This window comes from Rhagoletis pomonella, unplaced genomic scaffold, assembly GCF_013731165.1.
Source record: "Rhagoletis pomonella isolate Grant_MI unplaced genomic scaffold, Rhpom_1.0 Rhpom_scaffold_00003, whole genome shotgun sequence".
Lineage (NCBI taxonomy): Eukaryota > Metazoa > Arthropoda > Insecta > Diptera > Tephritidae > Rhagoletis > Rhagoletis pomonella.
The window spans coordinates 72,621,716-72,643,353 of record NW_023458557.1 but is presented as its reverse complement, the minus strand read 5'-3'; the positions used below and the strand labels follow the sequence as shown (position 1 = coordinate 72,643,353).

The following is a 21,638-nucleotide window of genomic DNA, read 5'->3' as shown; positions in this document are numbered from 1 at the left end:
GAGCTAAATTATATACTATACAAGAGCTTTCTCTCAAAATAGTCAGCTTTTTACCACGAGTGGTGAATAAGATAGCTTTTTTCTAAGGCTTATGCTAGAATAACAAAAGTCTTTCGGACTATCTTATGAAAGACTTTTTACTATTTTAGTCAAAATTGTCCGGTTAAAATCATCAACCATGCTGTCCCTCGCATACACGTAAAGATGTTTTATCTATACAATAAACTACTCTGTTTTCCGCCTTAAGTATAGGCTGTTTAAAACTATAATTTATCACTATTTATATTCAACTCTTTCGATCCACCAAGCACGTGCACATTATTGCCGCCAAAAGATTCAATAATAATTCAAATTTATAAAACTTACTTAAAGGCTACTTTTTTCCCCGGTTACTTCAACATATTCTACCCTCATTAAAAATTATATACAAGCTGCCTTAACTGGCATTCTGCGATGCGAAGTATTGTTGGCATTGGTGAAAATTGCCCAGAATTGGCAGTTAAAATTTACGTGCCATGTTTTAAGTATTCTTTTGCAACATTTTCTTTTATTATAGGATCATTACATAAATTTCGTTGCATATGGCGCCACATGATATCGGTATTGGCAATCGCTGTTGAAAGATGTGCGTGCGCGCGGAAGAAAAGGGACGAAAAAAGAGAACAAAACTTTTAATTTGCGTTGTCTTTTTCATTTTTTTTTTTCGCTTAATTTCAAGGCCAATTCAAAGCAAAATTTAAGCTTTAATTGATGCGAATAAGTTGAGCGAGCCGCGAGCAGCTCCAAAACATATGCAACAAAAAAGGTTGAAGGCGGTTGTGCCTAAAAAATTAATTAGAAATTAACGTGTAGATGTAAAAACTGGTTGGGAGCTTTTAAAGAAAAAAAACTTTTGTAACTCCATTACATAAGTTGTGTTAACTTTCAAGTTTTTTAATGACTTAGACACTCTTTTTTGCTAGAAATTTTCCTTGTAGTGTAGTTAAGCTATTCCGGTATGCACGCTTTTAGGTGCTCGAGTTTACACCACAATCTTGAAAAATTGCAAAAAATTAACTTATTAAAACATGTAGGCCAACAGTTTGGAAAATAGTTTCCAAGACTTTCAAACTTTTTTACAATTCACTCAAGCAACAGCGCAGCCATATTTTTACTCACTTCATTCATTAACCGTTTAGAGTCAAGTTTTAGGCGCTGCTGCGGTCTTTGCAAATGAACCACAAAAATATGGCTCTAACGACAAAGCAAAACTTTCCGTAGCCGTTGACACTACTCTCTGTGCCTGCTTCGGCCTACAAATCACTCTTCGGCACTCTTGTTATACGCCTTAAAATATACTAGTTTGCAACTTTTTTCTGTCCCAGCTATAACCATAACAAAGCCATACATATTTCCTAAACGAAAACACATTTCCTGTTCATCTCCACTTCTCGTATTTCTTTTTTATACCAATTGCACGAAAAAAAATCCTTTCCTTATTTTTTGGCCGTTTGCCGCTTTGACGCTTCCAGTATTATGCTTTTTTGCTGTTTTTTATTTGAACTATTTTTTCTTATTTTTTTGAAATCAGCCTTTCCACTGCCACTTTGTAGTTACTACAACTTTTCCTTGTATATACATATTTAGTATACTATATTTGTATGCGTGTCTCAGTCCTTGTACAAACAACTTGTTTACAAGCCAAAAGCAAGACCGCAAATCACATACAATATACAAATAAACAAACACACAAACACTTCTGCTGAAAACAAGCTTACGAAATGCGCAAGAAACCACAGAAATACACAGTGTGAAATTCCTAAAACTATGCCACAAATTTTAATATGTGAGCTACATATGGTTGTGTAGTTGTAACGGGTTAAGGAACTGGATACGTGCGGTGAGCTGCAAGTTCTTGCTAGTTCTTGCAAGTTAGTTTGGCACGCTTCGTCAAGCCAAGGAGTAAGACATTTATTTTAATAATGGACAAAAGAAAATCAGTTTTAGATTAACTAAGCTACAATATTCAAGCCATATTGTGATGAGGTAATAATTTTGGCACTGATTATAGAGGTTTATTGAGTATTATTGATTATTATAGTCCGGGTTAAGCGGAAAATTCGACAAAAGCTAGTGTACAATTTTATTTAAAAAAATTTGTTAAGATAAACAAAAATTTTCTTTAAAAAACCCAGCCAAAAATTTTTCTTCTACATTAGGGAACACTTGTTAGCATTTTTTCGTATCCTTTTCTTCTAAAGCGGAAGCTCAGAGCTATGGCTTATAAACTTGTTTCCACACTAAATGCCGACTAAAGGCAAAGAGAAGCCCTTCAACTTTTACCGAATATTGGTGGCTCTAGAAAGAGAAAGTCTCGTTGTTGTAGCGGCTACACAACTCCGCTTAGATCGGCTTGTCGCTCTCCATCAATCGTTGTTGTCAAGCTCAACTAATGGGAGACCCAGGAAGTGTGCCACTCCAACTGAGTTGGTCCATTGGGAGAGGAGCGTTAGTTGAGTGGGGTTTAGTGGTCATGCAAAGAGATGTCTCCGAGCCGTTTATGGCCAGTCGGTATCCTGTCGAGTCCAGAGTTTGCTTTATGAAACGTTAGTTCGTAGTGCTGCCTGCTGACGTGCCTTGGCGAGGGCTCCTCCGCAAGCAAGTGTCTGTTCGAGTACCCACGTCGATGGCACCCTACTGTCGAATTTAACTTCGAGGATTCACCGTCAGAATTGGTTTATGCTGGGAATCGACGTGAATACGCAGCTAGCTGAAGCATTTTTTATTATTGTGGTTCCTCTTAAGCTTTCTGGAAATTGAAATATGTATTGTACTTTACTATCAAAATATGGTCACCGTAATTAAATAAGTTGTACAATTAGCGAGAAATTTTTGCTAAGTATTTTAAACTTGTAATCCAATTTTTGGGTATTTTTAATTTTTATTTTTAAGAAACGCCTTGTAAAATTGGCAGTTGGAGAATTGATATGCTCTAGAAGAAATTTTGGTAGAAAATTGTGTCGTTGACGGGTAAAATCTCTCGAATTTCTGGGTAGCGCTATTTTATATTCATTTGGGCGTAATTTAAAAAACTAATATCTGAATCGACTTTAAGCATATTGCTGGTATTCAGAATAAAATTTTGCGATCAATGAAACATTTAATCCTTTACCTACCTTACCATTATGGTTCTTTTCGACCTTAAGTTTGAAAAAAATCCATGTAAGTTCATTAAAAAGGGCACTTAGTACCTACGTAAGTAAACACACACATTCTCAAGCTATATGTGTATGTACATTGTACATACAAGCCATGCATACATACATTTTTAAGAGATAGCTATAAGGTCAGTTAACTTTTTAAACAAACATTTCATTTTAAAAACTACTGAAAACGAAATTATTATTCAACTTGTTTGCTATACTCGTAAAAACCAAAGCAAATTATGACAAGAGCACACATAAAATCCAACAAGAAATCAACATCAACATCACCGCTAACTAGTTTACTAAAAATAAATTTAAAAAAAAAAACCAATGTTGCCAGCTCAGTTGCACATTAAATTATGCTGCTGCTGTTCGCTGCTGGTACACTGGTACAGCAACTGACAACGTAATTAAAAATGTATAAAGTCGTAGTTGTAGATAGATTATTTGAAAAATTATATTTCTTTGCTTCGCTTTATTTTACTTCTCTTTTGCGGGAAATTGTATTGCTTTACCGCTAAATGTGTGCTATAAACCTAAAGTTTATATTGCAACACATGCGCTGCGGTTTCGTTTATGAGTTCAGTTAACTAAAAAAAAAATGTTGAAGATTTTATAAAATTTTTTGTTTTTGCATTTACAGAATTTAAAAAATAGTAATCAAAAACTAGAATAATAATAAAATTAACTATTATTTAAAGTTAAATAAACCTCTCTAATAACGATTTTTTTTTAAGATTTTACTAATCAACTATAAATTTTCTGAGCACATTTTTATTGGAATCTATTTATCTATTTTTTCAATGTAATAGATACAAATACTTATATTCTAATAATCTACTTGACTTTACATGTATTTTTTCTAGTTTAGATTTTCAATTTACTATCACATGCTGTTGTAAAAAAAAAAATGTTTTCTTTATGCAAAGCTTCTTTGGCTAACTTATCTTTTCAATTTAAACACAATAACTTAAACAATCGTTCGCATGGTAATATTTAAAGTTAGAAGTATTTTATTTTTACTTTTTACAATTTTTATACAAATATTTTTCATGTTACATGAAAACAAAACTATATACATATGGAAATTATCAACGTTTCAAACTATTCACCAAATTTCAACAAAATATCCTAAAATTTCAATTTAATCTGAGTTGGGAGAAAATTTTCGCAGTTTTGTAGCCTTTAAAATTTTTAATTTATTCCATATTTTTTAAGAAGCTAAGTATTCGTGCAAATTTTTACAACTTTTTCTGACTGCCAGTCTTTTGCCCTTTTTTCTATAACAAGTGAAATTTATAAAAACTCGCATTCATTTTTTTTTTTGAATTTTTTTATGAGCGGTCATTTTCATTTTCTTCCATTATAAAGATAAGTCGGTAATAGTTTGGAGTGATCCCGCACAAAGTGGTTCTTAAAAAGTCGTGGAACTTATCCCGAAAGCATCTGTAAGAAGTTTTGAAAAGGTCCGTTACTTGTCCCAAAATGATGCCAAACTAATCCAGAAGTAGTCCTGAAACAGCCGCGAACTATCCCTAAATGGTCCTGAAATAGGGCTGATCCAGTCCGGAAATGGGCCTGAGCTGACCCCGAAACGAATTCAAACTAGCCCCGAAATATACTTTAAATAGTCCTAAACTAGTCTCAAAAGCTTTGAAAAGGGCCTGAAATAATCGTGAACAGGTCCCGAAAAATAACTCGAACTAGTCCCGAAATAAATTTTAAGTAGGCCTGAACTAGTCTCAAATGCACTGAACTATTCCAGAAACTGTCTCGAAATAGCTCCGAAATGGTCTGAAATAGTCCTAACCAGGTCCCGAAATGGCCCTGGTATACCACTGAACTACTCCACAGTTATTCATTTGTCTACGCAAGAAGCAGTTACAGATGTTCTGCTGGGTTGCACAAGAAGCAGTTACAAATTTTCTGCTGGGTTAAGGCAAATTATATCCATATCGAGAGCGAAGATGTTTAGATATCAAACTTTATTACAAGTTAACTCAAATTTGAGGCTATAAAACTGCATACGCTTAAATTTTCTAAAAATTCAGATTAAAAAGTTTGAAATTTTGATGAAATTTTTGGGGATTTTTGAATTCTTTTTAATTTTCAATAATGTTTGAAATTTTGATTTATATGGTCATGGTCACAGTGGTCATAACTTACTAGTATTTTAATTATTATTATTTTTTTTTTTCTATTTTAGACTCCTGGCTTCTTTGGCAACCTTTACAATGTATACACATATTCCTTATTCCCTCCTTGACTCCACTCAGCAATGTATTCTGTAAACTAACCATGCTCAGCACAAACTAACGTTTTAATGTTGAGTGAATCGTAATTTTTCGTATTTAGCCAAGTTATGCTATCAAAATATTTTTTTTTTTATTATTATTAAGCTATTTTGTTACTTATTGCAAGCAAAATTATTTAATATTTTTGTTTTATCGTACATCTTGCATACTTTTAGGCATGTCTAACTTACTTTTGTTCTTGCATGAAGCAATAAGTGTTACTAACAGCCGTATTCCAACACATTACAAAATTCAACTCATCTCTGTTGGGATAATAACTGAGCCTAACAATATGCCATAACAACTGTGCTACTAAAAATGAAAATTGCATATATCAAAAGAATCTACCCATTTTTTCTCACAGCTCCATTCGTATGTCGATGACAATTCCCATTTTTTGCGGCACAGTTTTAGGCGCAGCATTCAGAAAATTGTCATGTGATGAGTTTTGGCATAGGCTTGGAGCTAGGGCTGTCTGGCGCTTCAAATTTAATTCATTGGGCATAGTTTTGAACGCAATAGTTATCACAACTGTAATGAGATTAATTCTGTATTGCTTTGGAATAGGGCTGTAAATTCTATTTAAAAAAAAATAAAAATTTTAACGCCTATTATTAAAACTTTTTTCTTACTTTTTGCTTGTATGCGCTAATCCTATTATTTTTTTTAATTTCAAAACAAAACTGCAAAATAATCATTTCGTGAGTCGTATAAAATTTTTCTATCTATAAAAGACTTTTTAACAATTTTGTACAAATTTTTGTGTGCCGCATTTCGACTGACTTTTGTAAAAATTTCTTTACATTTCCTTTAATTTTTTAATGACTATTATTCAGAATTTATTTTCGCTAAATAACAATCATATCTATATATATATTTTCATATGCTAGATGGTCACAATTTCATTTTTTACATATTTATTAATAAAGTAGTAAAATTTATTATATAGAGCATAAGTCAGATTTTAGTTTTACGTGTTTTTATTTATAAGAGTACAAATTCATAAAAGTAGTATATATCAGTAATAATAACTAGAAATTATTCCGTATATTTTTTATGGCATAAGATTTCTTTTAAAATGTTTTCAAAACTAAATCTAGAATTTAAGCCAATTCAAATCAGCATTTCCTTTGTTTCTCAATTCGGTAGGGCTACACAAGCCAACCGATGTAGCTCTAAGCTGTAGGAAGATTCATGTAATTTATATTCCTAAGACGGGGTAACGTCGTCAAGCTTCTGTTAAAAATTGTGGATCAATAATCCGAATGTCTTTTATGCTCAAGAGGCTCTAAGATATGCAAATCAGAGACACGGTGCTCATTTTATCACATTCTGAAAATCTCCACCTAAGAGGGGAGTCACGGAGGCCGCTCTTCATAAAAGTATTTGCAGGATGGAGCGCTCGCTTCACCGCAAACAGTTTGGGTGTCGATTCCCTCCTGGAAGCACTTACATAAGAGGGCTTTATCGCTGCATCCGGTCGTAAATTGTATTTATTTTTAGGGGCAGAGTAATTCATGCCGCATTAGGTTCCCACGGCAAGTCCGTATATCCAGTGAAGGGTCCCCAGCAAGGAGGAGTGCTTTCATCGTTACTATGGTTACTATGGTTTGTGGTCTTAAACAAACGGAAAGCAAACCGAGACTCTCAGAGAATTGAGGCTGCGGTTTAGCGAAACTCGTATCTGATCAATTTCCTTCGGTTTTAAGCAAAATTATGGAGGATACTCTAAAAAAGTAAGTTCGTTTAAAGAGAATCCGAAGAAAACCAAAAGAATGCTAGAAGACAGATGGGTATGGATTGAAGTCAAAAATTTGACACTGGATGTACGCAGCTCTGTTATAATAGTCAGATTTAGGTAAGGATTACATTCCTAGCTGCTGAAAGCGCAAAGGATGCATCGAAATGCTGCCCAAGGGCATTTCTGAACGCTCTGCTCGTGTTTACTCCTTATAAATATTTTTTGTAATAGCACAATCAGCCCTCGGACTTTTGGTTACTGGAAAGAAATGCATTTCGGGCGTAATGCCAGCTAAGTAAAATCAGCTGAGGTGGTGTTGGGCAGAATCGTATTGGATTACCAGACTGAGCCTCTTAAAACCTGGTCTGTGATAGAAATGAGCAAAAAAAAATAGCAACTGTCTCTACAGGACCCCGGCCCTTGGTGTGAATACCTTTTAACCAGTCCAGCTGCAACTGCAAAATATAGGCTAAAGTCTTCAGTTCCGAAACATCGCTTACGAGATGCTACCGGAATATGTACAGCAATTAAACAATTCCCTAGAGAAGTGCATCGAAATGGCGATAAATCGCGGTAGTTGTATCCCAGACGAAGGTCTAGAACCAACCTATATATAATATATCGCAGGTATGTAGGTCTTTCCTGCTACTATTAGCCACCTTTTTCCAGTGCCGACAGATGCGGCCGGTGGTATAGCTCGAAGGCACAAGAACTTCCTCTGCCTCTGCGACATCCAGAGCTGACCCGTTCCTGGCAAGTACATCAGCCATGCCATTGCCATGAACTCTGCTATGACTCGACACCGAAAGCCTGTCAGCTAAAGCCATAACGTTCTGTCTGTACTGTTTTATTATGCTGGCGGTGGTGCTTATAGAGCCAAGTGCCTTGATCGCTGCCTAACTATTTTGCACGCCTCTTTGATGGCAAACACCTCTGCTGGAAAAACACTGGCCGAATCGGGTAATCGAATAGACTCTTCGATTTGGAGGTCGGTTTGAAAAATTCCCACCCCTATGCCACAATTCTTTTTTTGGGCCGTCCGTTAAAATAAATACTTCGATGCGTTCAGTAAAAATAGGCTCATTCCAAATTCTTTCTCGGTTGAAGCATCGTGCCGAAGTTTTTCTTGAAGAGAAGCGGACCACAGCAATTCTTACAGGAATACATGCCGTTTTTAGGTGGCCATAATCTTTCCTACTACTCATTGCAAGGTATTGAAGCAATTACTTCTAGATTTCTAAATTAAACATAGATCAACAAAGATTTATAACCAAATTAAGGGTTGTATATCCAGAGTCGTCTTTGTAGATAAATTTTTTGACTAATTGATGTCATTTATCTAAACCTTTAATCAGTATGTGATTTTAATCTTAAATAAATAGAGAAAAAATAAGGCAACTTATTTAAGCTTTTAGCGTTATTTTTCTCTTTAAATCGAAAACAGGTTTATAAAAGCAATTTAACAAGAAATCTTATAGCGCCTAGTAAGCTACATACTTATTTATATGAAGTAGGATTTTTATTTTATTTATAAAGTTATTTAAAATAGTTTATTATGAAAATATTTTAATTACCATATTTTACTAACCGCAAATTCTTTCCTCTCATCTTGTCAAACACAAAACCAAAAATATGCGCATGAACTCATAATGAAAACACCAAAAGGAATGGAATGACTATAATCTACGATGGAATGAAACTGAATATGGAGGCGTGAAAGATCTGCGGATAACACCGAATAAGCTGTGGAAGCCGGATGTGCTGATGTACAACAGGTGAGTTGAAGGGGGGATAATAGGAACAGAAAATTACAATTAACACAATCCACTGTTAGGTGAAAAAGAAAGGTGAATAGAGAATAAGAAAAAGAATAAGAAAAAGAATAAGAAGATAAGGAAGCTAAACAAATTAAAAGTAGAATAGCAGAAAGCTCTGTGCAAAATTAAAATAAATAAATAAAAAAATCCGCACAGAAAAAATTAGTTACAAAAAAATACAAGTACAATAATTAGCTAGTAAAAAAGGAAGAAAAACCCGAAAGCAGTTAGCATAGGAAACTTACGCCAAAATGTCATTCGAACACAAACACAACCACAAATTAAAACACACTAGCCTAACGGTTAACATTTAAACTTTAAGGGGGTTGTCTAACAAATTAATAACTATGTACTTATTTACTTACTGCAATAAAAACCAACCGCCTATCATTTGCTTAGCGCATAAATTGTATATATAAAAAATATGCATTTATCTATGTCTATGTATAACATTTCAAAAAAATAACATCTGTAACTAAAAATTTTTATTCGGAGTATAATTTAGGAAATTTTAGGCAAAAAAAACAGTTTTTGCCACAAAAGGTAAGCTCTTATTTGCATATATGTGCGCAGCGCTTTTTGACTGTATTTAATAATCGAAAACCGAAACAAAAAAATACACAAATAAATATAAAAATATTTTTTAACCCTAACAACTGCATCCTTATTGGAAAAACTAGCTATATATTTTATATTATGATACTATTGCTGTTTGAGTTTTAAAGCTTTCCGCTGACTTTGTGTCCGTCCTTTTATAGCTGTGCTTAAGCTTTTAGGTTGCTTTCACTTGTATTTTTAGCAAATTTTCACTAACAAATTGTTTGGTTTTTAATAAAAAATCTTTGAGTTATGTGCAATCATGGTAAAACTTTTTTTTTTGAGTTTCACTGTTGTATTTATGCATACCACCGTGCACTGTTTCCTGTAACATACACAACACAAAGTTCAGTGAACGTGTGAACGTAGCTTTTGAAAATGTTTATTCGCTTTATGAGCAAAAAATTTTATTTTTTATTGAAAACTTATTTTTTTGGAAATTCATGTAAAAACTTGGTTTACAATTGCTTGACTTTTTCTTTAATTTAAAAAGCGTTTATGATTTTATGTTAAAAATTTAAAATAACAAATTAAGAAAGCTTTAAAAGGCATTTGACTGCTTAATCAAGCATATTTCAAAGCAGAAATTACGATAACTTCGAAAGCTTTTGTGCTTTTACTGAACGAAAGCTAAAAAAGCGCTCTCCATTGTTCCAAATAACGCTTTCAAAGCTTAATGTTAGTGCAAGTGCGAAATAAGAAACGAATCTCTGCAATACGAGATTAGATTTTTACAACACTTTGGTAATGTAAACTACAAGCTACTTGCAGGAATTTATCGAAAAACTTTAAAGAATATCAATAAGCTTTTTTCCGATTAGTAATCTTCTATTAAAATCACTTATGGCCTGCTTCGAATCAATATTTCACTTTTCAGTGTTCCAAGTATAGTAGATTACCATTACATTTTCAAGTAAAGAAATATAGAATACTCCCAAAATCTCTAAAGCCTGGTAAATCTGAGAAACACCAGACTTATAGCAGTTATAACTATAAGATCGTGATTGGCAACAGCTTTCGCGCGTGCCGAGCTTTGTTTGAGCTTTATGTAAACTTAAAATATGCACCTACTGGATGAAATCGCTTTCTCTCTCTCTACTCAGCAATGCTTCAATAACCAGTTTTCAATTGATGACGAGTCAATTAAAGCGTAAATCAGTGTTGACTAGAGAGAGCTTTTATTCTGTGCCTACTTATATAAAATGTGTACAGAGTGTAAAAAAGTTCTGCATGCAAGCAAGGCGTCGCCCCATGTGTCCTTAAAATAAAAAGCACTACATAAAGCCTCTCCTTTGAAACCATGATGGCATAAATGTTGCATGCCTATAAAGCTTTTTTATGCTTTGTGTACTTTATATGTAGATGCATACGGGTAAAAACTTTCGCTAACTTTAATTCGAAGATCGCAATGAGGGGTTAACCCAATAATTTAGAACTTTATTTCTTGCTTTTTGCAGAAAAAAAAATCGTAAAGAACCTAAAGCTTACTTGATTATGAAAACTTCTAGAGCTGCGGTCTTTCTAAGCTAAAGGTGTTAAGAGAGTTTAAGCCTTTACTAAAGCTTCTAATGACTTTTGTCAAACGCCAAAGCTGTATTTATAGACATACCAAAGCTTTCAAAAGCTTTCTTTACAGTTTATGCACGGTTGGCACAAAATAAAATCATTCTCTGATCAACACTGATCTTAACCAATCATGACCAAAAAATTTGCCACAGGAAAGCTCTTCCTAAGTTATATTCTCTGTCCATCCAATTAAAAGTTACTGTCATGCTCGTAAGTAGATTTTTACTCAGTGTGCGTATGAATAAAATTTTGATAAAGCCTTTAAAAGCTTCTCATGCGGGATATATTTTCGTCGTGCTAGATTTAAAGCTTCTCTCTAGCGCTCGTTCTATTACTTTTGCTCTTCTGCTACTTCAGGCTTTGCCAAAGCATTAACACCTCCGTGAGAGTGCAAAAGCACAAAAGCTTAATATCGAGACTGCTTTGAAGTATGCTTTTCTAAGCAAAAAAAATTAAATTAAATGCAAGCTATTTACATTTTGCATTAATCACATCCACTCGCTATTTTCGTAATTCTGCATATCATTGTAAAAATGCAGTCCATAAAATGAAAAGCAGTACTAAGTTAAAGAAACTGAAAACAAAAACTTTAAATAATTTCTATTTTTGAAAATATTTATGACATATTTACTTTTTAATTTTATTTTTAGATTCGCGCTTTTTTGTTAAAAGTTGGCTATTTCTGAAATATTTTCAATATTTTTTATTTCAATTTCCATTCTGCGTTACTCAAGCGCGAATTGCCTGGATCTTTTTTCATTTTCAGATTTTACTCACTAATTGCTTTTCCTGTCTAAAGAAGGCTATACTTGATACTTTAGACTTTGCCAACTGTTACACTTATTACTTGCCTTGTTTGGAAAACGCTATTTAATTAGTCGTTTTACTGCTGATACGAATTCCGGACCCGTTGTTTTACTCCTCCAATATTAACCAACTTTTAGATTTGACGAATTTGAAAGAAATCGGTGTATCCCTATCCCCGCTAAGATTTCAGCACCCAAAATTCTCATTCCCCTATTTCGCATAGTAAGTGCTTTATGGATTCAAGCTCTTCTTCGTTACTGCAGAAATCATTACAAGGTACACTAAGCCCCCTACGTGCCAGCCTACAAAAATATTTTTCTACGCCGCCCATTTTGTGGCAACCAAGTTTGCCACTCCATTGCCATGACTCCCATGGTTCCCGGTATTAAAATGAACTGCCATTCAAGTTATTACTTCATGGAATTGGTTGTTCCAAAGGCTACTTACATGTTTTGATGACTACTTAGATGCTCAGCTCGTCTTAAATCTACATGGATGCGTGTGGCATGAGCGCATATCTTCTGCCGTTTATCACTTGACGCTAACAAATAATCTATTATGTCGTTGTCCTGTAGTATATTTTGTGCCTCAGGTGCGTAGCGGGGCAAGAGAACATTACGTGTGCCGCGCTTTCCCTTTTTCCTATGCACCTCGAACAGAACGGTGAGCCGTTATGCCCAAATCTGTTGAGATGCTCACGATAAGGGCCGTGGCCCGCGAAAAACTATGCTAGATGAAAACTAGACTCTTCACGAGACCTATTCAGCAGTTTTTGAACGTTGGGATGAGTTTGTGGGTAAACCACCCCTTTTCTATTAGGTATATATTCTTTTGATTATTTGTGCGAGAATATTTACTGGGACCAGTCCAACGATTACAAAGCGCGCTTCATCAGAAATTATGCAGAATCCGCAAACAGTTCTCAGTGCACTTAAGGGATACACGGCTGTTAATCACTTTACGTAACATTTTATCTTCATTACTTTGTCCCAAATAGGAGCAGCATAAAGTAAAACTGAGCTGACCACCCTACTGTAAAGAAGCCTTCTACTACATTTAGGACCACCGTTATTAGGCACAACATTCGAAGGTGGGTTCTGATATTTAGTCGACTATTAATCATAACGCCCAGATATTTAATTTTGGGCTTGGAAGTGATGGATTCGAACCCTACACTAATTCTTATCGTTTCTACAGCTTTCCTGATGTTTATTAGAACTTTATTTGTTTTGTGATCCGCTAGGCTTAAATTCCTAGACGATAGCCACTCCTTCCTACTCCTTTCCTGGATAAGTTTCGCTATAACCACCACGGCGATATCATCTGCAAATCCAATTATCTTTATACGAGGGGCATATCGATACGCAGAATGCCGTCATACATTAGATTCCAAACCAGCGACCCGAGAACATATCCCTGAGGTAACCCCGCTGTGATGCTGTATTCCTCAGAGCCTCTATAGCTCCAGTACCTTAGCTTGCGCTGCCAGTTCGCGGCTTTAAAGGACTTCTTTACGTCCAGCATTATAACCGCGCAATACTCTTTTTCCCCTCCACGCCACCCTTGCCTCCTTGGCTATGCCGACCACGGATTTAATTGCGTCTGTGGTCGAATGGGATTTTCTGAAGCCAAACTGGTAGATCTATATCTTCTGCGATCGTCGTGAGCATGTTGCAGATAATTTTCTCAAGAACTTTCCCTTGTGTATCCTATAGGCATAGAGGACTGTAAGAGCGCTCTCTCGGCGGTTTATTGCCCTTGCGTAACAATGCTAGGTTTTGCACTTACCAACTACTGGGAAATGTGCCTTCTTTCACGCATGTGTGAAACGTGTTTGTAAATAAGTCCGGCTGTGAGTATATCGCGACCGTCAACGCCTTATTAGGTATTCGGTCAGGCCCAAGAACTTTCACATCTTGAATGTTTGTGCAGACAGTCAGTAGTTCTTCATACATTGTTAATGGAACTTCACCAGTCTCATTACTCATACGGTTTGGTACGGTTCCTGTTCTTTGGGGAAATAATGTCGTGATTATGTTACGCAGTATTTTTGATCACTATCGCACTTGCTGTTGTTTATATCAGTTTTGAGATTCTTTCTTGCCACCCTAAGCGTTTGTGGTGTGTTTTTTGATCGACCCACTTTCTATATACTCCCTCAGTCATAGTTCAATGGCATGTCCCTCGGCCTGAAAGCCAGAGTTAACTTACCCCATAATCCACGACTGCCTGATGGGAAGGAGTGCAACTTGGTAGAATGGAACTGTCGACAAATAGCTTCTACCACAGTTGCCTTGACGAGGAATTAATGGAAAGCGTAGTGTTCTTTGTCACTGCCCTGCCTCATCGAGTGTTAGAAGACGCTCACTTCACCATCACCTCCTTGGCTGTCTGGTGAATTATCGCGGTTTATTCACCTAATCAAATGGTTCTACTTCTAGGTGAGCAGACGCGATCGAAGAAGAGCTCTCGAACGGTACCACAATGGGCGTACCGGCTCTAAGTATGCCTCTCTTCTCTACAGGCAGCCACTTCAACCCAACCTAAGCTATGGCATATCCCCCTTACCAGTTTAGTTATTCTGTTCCAGATTCGCTCCATTAGTTTCCGGCAGGTACAGATGGATGGCCTTATTTAAGTGCGGATGTCATCAAGTAAAACTGCCAAACACTGGAGGTCTTTAGAGAATTGCAGCTTAATTCAAACTATTTTTTTTTTTAAGAAATATTTACAAAACCAAAATTTTGGCCTGAATTAAACAAAGCGCTTAGAAACTTCCAACGCTCAATCGTGCCGCTAAAAATAATGAAATGAAAAAAATTTGTTAAGTGGCGCCGTTTATCAAGTATAGCCTAATTTTATTAGCCTTTATGTTCTGCCAATTTTTTTTCCTCAAATAACTGAAATAATTTTACTGCTATGTATTTTTTACTTCAAACCTTACATTAAAACTAACACTTTTTTTATTATGTGACTTTGTTGTTTTATATATAAAAAATTTTATGTGTTTTAAGTGTATAGGTTTTTAATTGTAATTTCATACCTATAATTATGAAATTAAACATTTTCACAACTTTAAAAAATTTATTTCAATACCTACAATTTAAATGCTAAACTCATTTACAAAAAAAAATACTAGCAATAAACATCACCAATTTAAAAGTATAACACAATGCTTTAGTAAAAAAAAAAAACCAAACAGCTAAAATCCTATAACAAAAAAATATTTTTTTTTTTATTGTAAGTAAATACAAAATAAGCGTCGAAAATTTGTTTGATTTCAATAAGAGTAGTTAACACGCAGTGGTCTAGTGGGAGTGTACATTGTCAGCTTGCCGTTTATGTGGGCCTCACATTGTATTTATGTCTGTTTTTTAAACGAAACTAAAAAACCAATATAAAAGCTAAAAATACAGGATTTTGTAAAGCAAAGCACTAAAAAAAAATACTCCACACATTTGCTTAAAAAATCCATATTAAATCGCATAAATGCCATCATCTCTAAATAAAATGGAAGAAATAAATGAAAATCAGCACACAGCTAATTTACAACTAACTACTAACCTTAATCCAAAACCTACACACACACACACACGCATACACCCACACACCCGCACACGCACCCACCCAAAAGGTTTAACCAGCATATTATGCAAGTTATTGTTCCAAAACAAAAACAAAAACAAAAACCAAGAGAAAACCAAGTTTGATTTTAGCAAATTGCCAAACACGAGACCACAACCGAAATGTTTGAAATTTAGCAAAACGATTGCTCCGAAAAAAAAAAACAATAAAAAAAATTTGTTTTTTGCAAAGAAGAAATAATATCAATGCGAAGTAAAATATTTTCGCAAACAAAAAAAATTATTAGCACCTTTGAAACAATACGCTGGTGTAATATAACTGGTTAAACGGTCAATACTTGAATTTATTTACCCGAAAAATTATTCAACTTCGAATAACAACTGTCTTGCATGCTTTCGGGCGAAATAAATTACAAGTATTGCACACGATAAAATCAAATCCCTCAAATTATTCTAGTACGAAAAAAAATTAAACCGCTAAAAAACAGCAAGAGGCGTTTCAATAACAAGCGCCAAGTAAATAACCGCAAATGAAATTTAACCAAAAAAAACGCGCATACAGCCGCTAAATAAATAATTTTTCATGCAAACATACATAATTAAATCGACTCTTGATTAAATAAGGAAATGCATTAAAAAGTACACAAGATTAAATAAAGATCAAAAAAAAATAAATAAAAAAACACTTGTAAAAGTACAGCAATTTTTATAGATTTAAATTTACGCACACATACTCATGTACACATGCTGCCTCATCATATCGCATAGAGACATTTATATGTACATATTCGGCTGCATATCCCAATAAGCATTTGAATTATTTTCGGTTACAAGCCTTGCATTTCGTCCAACACACATCGTTTGATATGCCCCTAGGTCATAAAAAAACTGACCTGAATCCAATATGCCTTCGGCTTCTTTATGGAATCCTTAAAGACCCTAGGAAGCAGATTTCTTTATTACAAAGTTTTCTAGCATTGTCGCTTTAAAATGAATTAATCTTTATCTAACCAATGCCGGACAGTCAAAAAGAATGTGTACTGATATCTCATAGTCCTTAAGGCAGCGTCAGCATTCCTTATCGTGACCAGTTAGGTACACAGATATTATGTCATTTCTCTTTAAAAGAAAATTAACTTCTCCATTTTAGGGGTTGCCATAAAGGGATTGTTCTCTGTGTGACCCACCATCGCTCTCCAGTACCTACTACTTTCAGAGTGTAGCCACTCAGTGATTATAGCTCTTGAAGAGATATGGTCTTTTTCTTAGGGAGGGATGCAAAGCACAGGATAAAAAAAATACTAATTTATTATATACGGGAATAGGTTAAATATCTAGGTATAATTCTGTATAGGGAATGAAATTGAGGTCCTAGCATCGGGGAGAGTTCCTGCGATGCACAGATCTATGTCAGCATTTTATTGGGAGCCTCGACCCACTGAGTAGCCATAAGTTCAGCTCCGAAATCCTATTTCTATTTTTCAATACCGTACGGGACTGGATATTTCCATTAATCCACCTGCTTCCCTGCCCACACTATCTTTTCCTTAACATGGAAATCCAACCAAAACGGGGTTATTGGTTAGAATATTAGTGTGACCGAAGGGTCGACTCAGCATATTAAAAAAAAAACTCTGAGACCAGACTTTGATCATTGAGAATAGTTTTGACTATTTTTCTTTGTTTAAAAAAGGTTTTTAGATTTTCTATGAAAATATAGCTTATTATCTAAATAACCATGTAAATCAAAATTTCAAACTTTGTAGAACATTTATAAAAGTTCGACAAATTTTAATGAATGCCCATAAAAATTTTAAACTTTTAAATGAAAGGAAAATAGCCAAAGAATGCTAAAACGTCTCTGCCCTATCTTAATTTTCGCCACTCTATATAGGTTTACCTGAAAATAAGAAATTGTCTAAGTGTCAGTTGAGTTCAAAGCTGCAGTGTCAATCAAAAAAAATAATAATCAAATATATTTACATACTTCATGTTTGCTGGGATATAGCAGCTATACGTGCATCTTCCAAAAAAAAAAGCTACGCATCACGCTCACTTACGCGCTCATGCAACATCAATTCACCCCCATACATACATGCTTTTCGTTTCTCTTACCCCCCAACCCCCCCCCCCCCCCCCCATCCCTCCCCCTCCCTCTTCCACCACCATACCAATGAAAGAAATAAAATTTCACACTTCAGCTTGCAACTAATTTACTGGAAACAGCCAAATATTAAAAAACATACACATAGCTTTAATAAAAACAAACACACATGTTAAAATAATAAAAAAACATTTTAATAAAAATATGTACGTATGTATATATTAAAAGGAGGCTTAACCACGTATTGTATATGTATTGTAAATGTATAATGTGTATTATATTGCGCAATTTACATAAATTAAATTGCTGTTTTTTTTTTGTTGTGGTTATTTGTTTTTGTTATTTTTTTTTTTTTTTGTTATTGTCATTCAATGAAATCATTTCTTTCCTGTGTGAAGCTTTAACACCGTTAGCTGTTATTCTCTGTTAGATTGTTTCCGTTCAACTTTTCATGGATACAAGTTTTTCGAATACACATTCGAATACAATTTCTCGCTCGATTTTCGATAGTACATACATATATCGTTGCGTTTTGGGTTTTATTTATTCAGCCACTTAAATAGGCGTTAAGTGTTGTAGCTTAATTCCACAATGCGCACAATGAACTTATATAAATAAACCATGAATTTAATTAAAAATTATGCGTGAAAATACATTTTTTGTTCTTTCGATTTCAATTGCTAGCAATTGAGTTAATTAGGATATACGAGTATTTATCTAAAGAAAATACACACACACGCTTAAGCAATAAATTATTTAACTAAAAACATTTTAAGGTTAATAAACACATTACTAAATAATTAGTTGTTAAGTTACTAAGTAAAAAATAGATATGAAAATAAAAAATACTTTTAATACCTGCAGCATGCATTTGTTAAGCTAATTAGCTCACAAACTTATTAAATACTCATTGCAGATTAGATATGAAGCTGAGCTTTAAAGCGGCAAATGAATTAAGCTCCTGAGAAGCCTCTACAGTTAAACGAATTTAGCTACTAAATTGGCGCATTTTGAACTTTGTTCAACCTTTTGATTACAGTGGAATTGCATTAACATTTGATGGGGTACGTTCTGCTTTACAATTTAAAGCCTTTTTGCGAAAATTTCTAACGATAAGGAATCAAAGAAAACTTTAAAAGAAAGAAAAGTGTGTGAATGGGCAAATGAAAAGTGTTTTTTATGAAATATGAGCTGGAAAGAATTTTACTCATATGCCATGTATGAGTATGCAATTTTTAAATTTTTCCCTGTTGAAGTTCATTCACAATGAAAGCTTAAAATGAAAATATCTTGGAAAATTACTTAACCTAGAAAAACGTTATACAGATCCGTAATCTGTGTCCCAACTTTTGGATTTGTAACTTGATTCAAATTCAAAATCTCGCAACCCAGCACGCCAGACAGAAGATAACTGTATCAGCTGGCACCAGTAAGAAATTCCAAGTGAAGCAAAGCCCTTCTGCATTTGATCTTTTCAACGCAGGAAGGGTCTTCGCTTCTTCTATCACCATCGGCGGGTAATTCAATTCGCTGAACTATATCTCAACTATGTGGTTGTAAAGCTTATACAGCTCATCGTTCCAACGTCTATGGTTTTCTTCGTCAGATATGATGTAAGGGCCTCAACATTTTCCAGAACACTACAGGGGTGGGATTATGTCATCTTCGCGATATAAAATAACTGGCATGACAAGAGACTTAACAATAGAATTTTCGTGTGTTAGGAGATAACTTTACTGCTCAACGGCCTAACCTAGACAAAGTAGGGATGCCACACATACCTACTTATATGAGAAGTACAGAACTTCTTTTTCATCTACTGTACTTTCGTTTGTCAAAGGTACGCAATTTTATTGGTTTTTATAAACTTCGTAATCAATTAGACTTAAATTTAAAAGAAAAATATTTGACGCTAACATTTCTACTAAATATTTGGATAATCCTCTCGTCTACTATGTTGCGTGGGCCTTAAAGTTACCACATAAATGGAGGGATCAGTTTTACGCCTCCACCGAATGACAAATGGTTTGTTTGTTAGAAGGTGTTTCCTCCAAAAATATTCTCGGAGGTTTGTCTTTGACTGTCGGGGTGCAACCACTTCTGGTTATCTTTTTATATTGCTTAGATTAGGAACCGAAGCTGTATTCGACTGAGTAGTGGCCGCAAGGAAATTTCGCGAAAAATCGTACCTTGTATGTTTTCTAAAACTTCATAAGGTATCAAACACATCGGAGAGATGCTTCTCAATTCCGACACATCAGGGGGTATTGGTCAACGTCGTTTTACGCCGCCGTATAAGTTTCGTGGAGGTAACAAATTCAGTAATCGTAGCATAAAGGCAAATAATTTTCATGCTATTGACAGCGACTTTTAGATTGGCAAATAGATGTGTGTCGACCATCTTCTCACAGATCTATTTTTTAAGGTTTAGGATGTGCAGAATTGTTTGTTTATGGTAGATTTGCCACATCTAAGGGCAATCTAATAAACCTCAATTAGTAATTTGATGATGAGCTTTAGCCTACCAAACAGTACGCTGGATAAGTCCTTAAAGCCGATGCTTAGAAGGGCTGATCCTGCGGTGTCTAGCGTCGCCTTTCTTGTGCATTGGACTGCGACACTTAAATTCCAGTGGTCAGACACATGTTTATCTGACCATAATTTGCATAAGGTTGGTGCATGCGGTTATCTACGCATCACCTCCATATCTTAGTAAGTACCTCAGCTAGCAGGCCGTCAGCTCCACACGCGATATTGCTATTCGTGGCCTATCATAGTCGGGTGGTAGTGACACATCGACTCTATCGTAATCGACTGGCGGCTCGGGTTCATCGTCTCCACTATTTTTAGTACTGTTACCACTCATAATTAAGGTATGTTCTGGACATCGGACACCATGTCGCCATTCACCCTGGTCTTCCGTAAGTCTCCTAGCAATCTGACCTCTCTCTTCTCACTACAGAAAAACGGTGCACTACAGTTCCAAATATCCCCCATCGAGTGTGGCTCTGTAGGCGGTCTCTTTTTCTCTGCAGTTGTTTTACATTAACGAGCTACAAAGGCGTGTGCGTATAGCCACTACTAGAGCCATGAATGCAACGTCATAATTTGCTCTCAATGTGTTGTTGGATTTTCTACCCCTGGATTTAGCGATCTGAGATGAGACGACAAAGATGATGTTTCGACTGCATTTTTTGCGTAACAGCAAGACGTTCAGAGTGTCACCGATCGGATGCACACAGAGTTGTTAATAAAGTTGTCAGAGAAATACGCTTTGTTTTTGGCCGCTAATGGCAAACTGATACCCGGAGTCTAAAACAATAGACTAAGTATTTAAGTAGCGTGGGCATCAAACCAAGATCTGGAGTAATAGTCAAACTGTTTTAAAGGCCTGGAAAGCCGCTCGCAACGCTTCAAAAGTTGTAAGTTGACGCTAAACTTCATTTCAATATGGAAATATCTTGAACGTAAATAGTTATGTGTGCACCAGAGCAAGAAAATAAACGTCGGATGAATTGTGGTGCATCCAATTGAATCCGATCCAAATTTTGTGCCCATCATAACGGAAACTGTCATCAGGAATCTCATGAGTAAGTCCCACGAGAGCAGTTGGTGCAATGCAAAACAATCAAGTGCTTCCTGAAAAGGCCAGATATAGTTGTGCTGAAATTCATTCTCAGGCAGGAAAGGACTGACATATAGCCACCATAGATATTCTGGGCCACCCACTCTTTGAGTCTTGTTTCATAGATGATTATAGCACAGAGCATTTTCTCTGCAGCAGCCCGGCCTACTGACTGACACACTGAGATGGCAAATTTTTCGGTTGGACGAACTAAAAATACAACGATTACGATGGCTTGTTGTAGGCATGGATGACGATAGTTCGGTGAAATGATTTCTCGCCTCGGCAACCATGGGTGGGCAAAGAAGGACCAAGTTC

At 35.3% G+C, this 21,638-nt stretch overlaps 1 protein-coding gene across 1 annotated transcript in view; it reads left to right on the top strand.

Moving 5' to 3' along the window:
- LOC118735498 (neuronal acetylcholine receptor subunit alpha-7) overlaps window positions 1–21,638 on the top strand; it is a 613,475-nt gene that overhangs the window by 462,473 nt on the left and 129,364 nt on the right. The window contains exon 5 of the mRNA XM_036465294.1: window positions 8,886–8,995. Coding sequence (XP_036321187.1) covers window positions 8,886–8,995 — 110 coding nt within the window. The remainder of the gene's footprint in view (window positions 1–8,885; window positions 8,996–21,638) is intronic.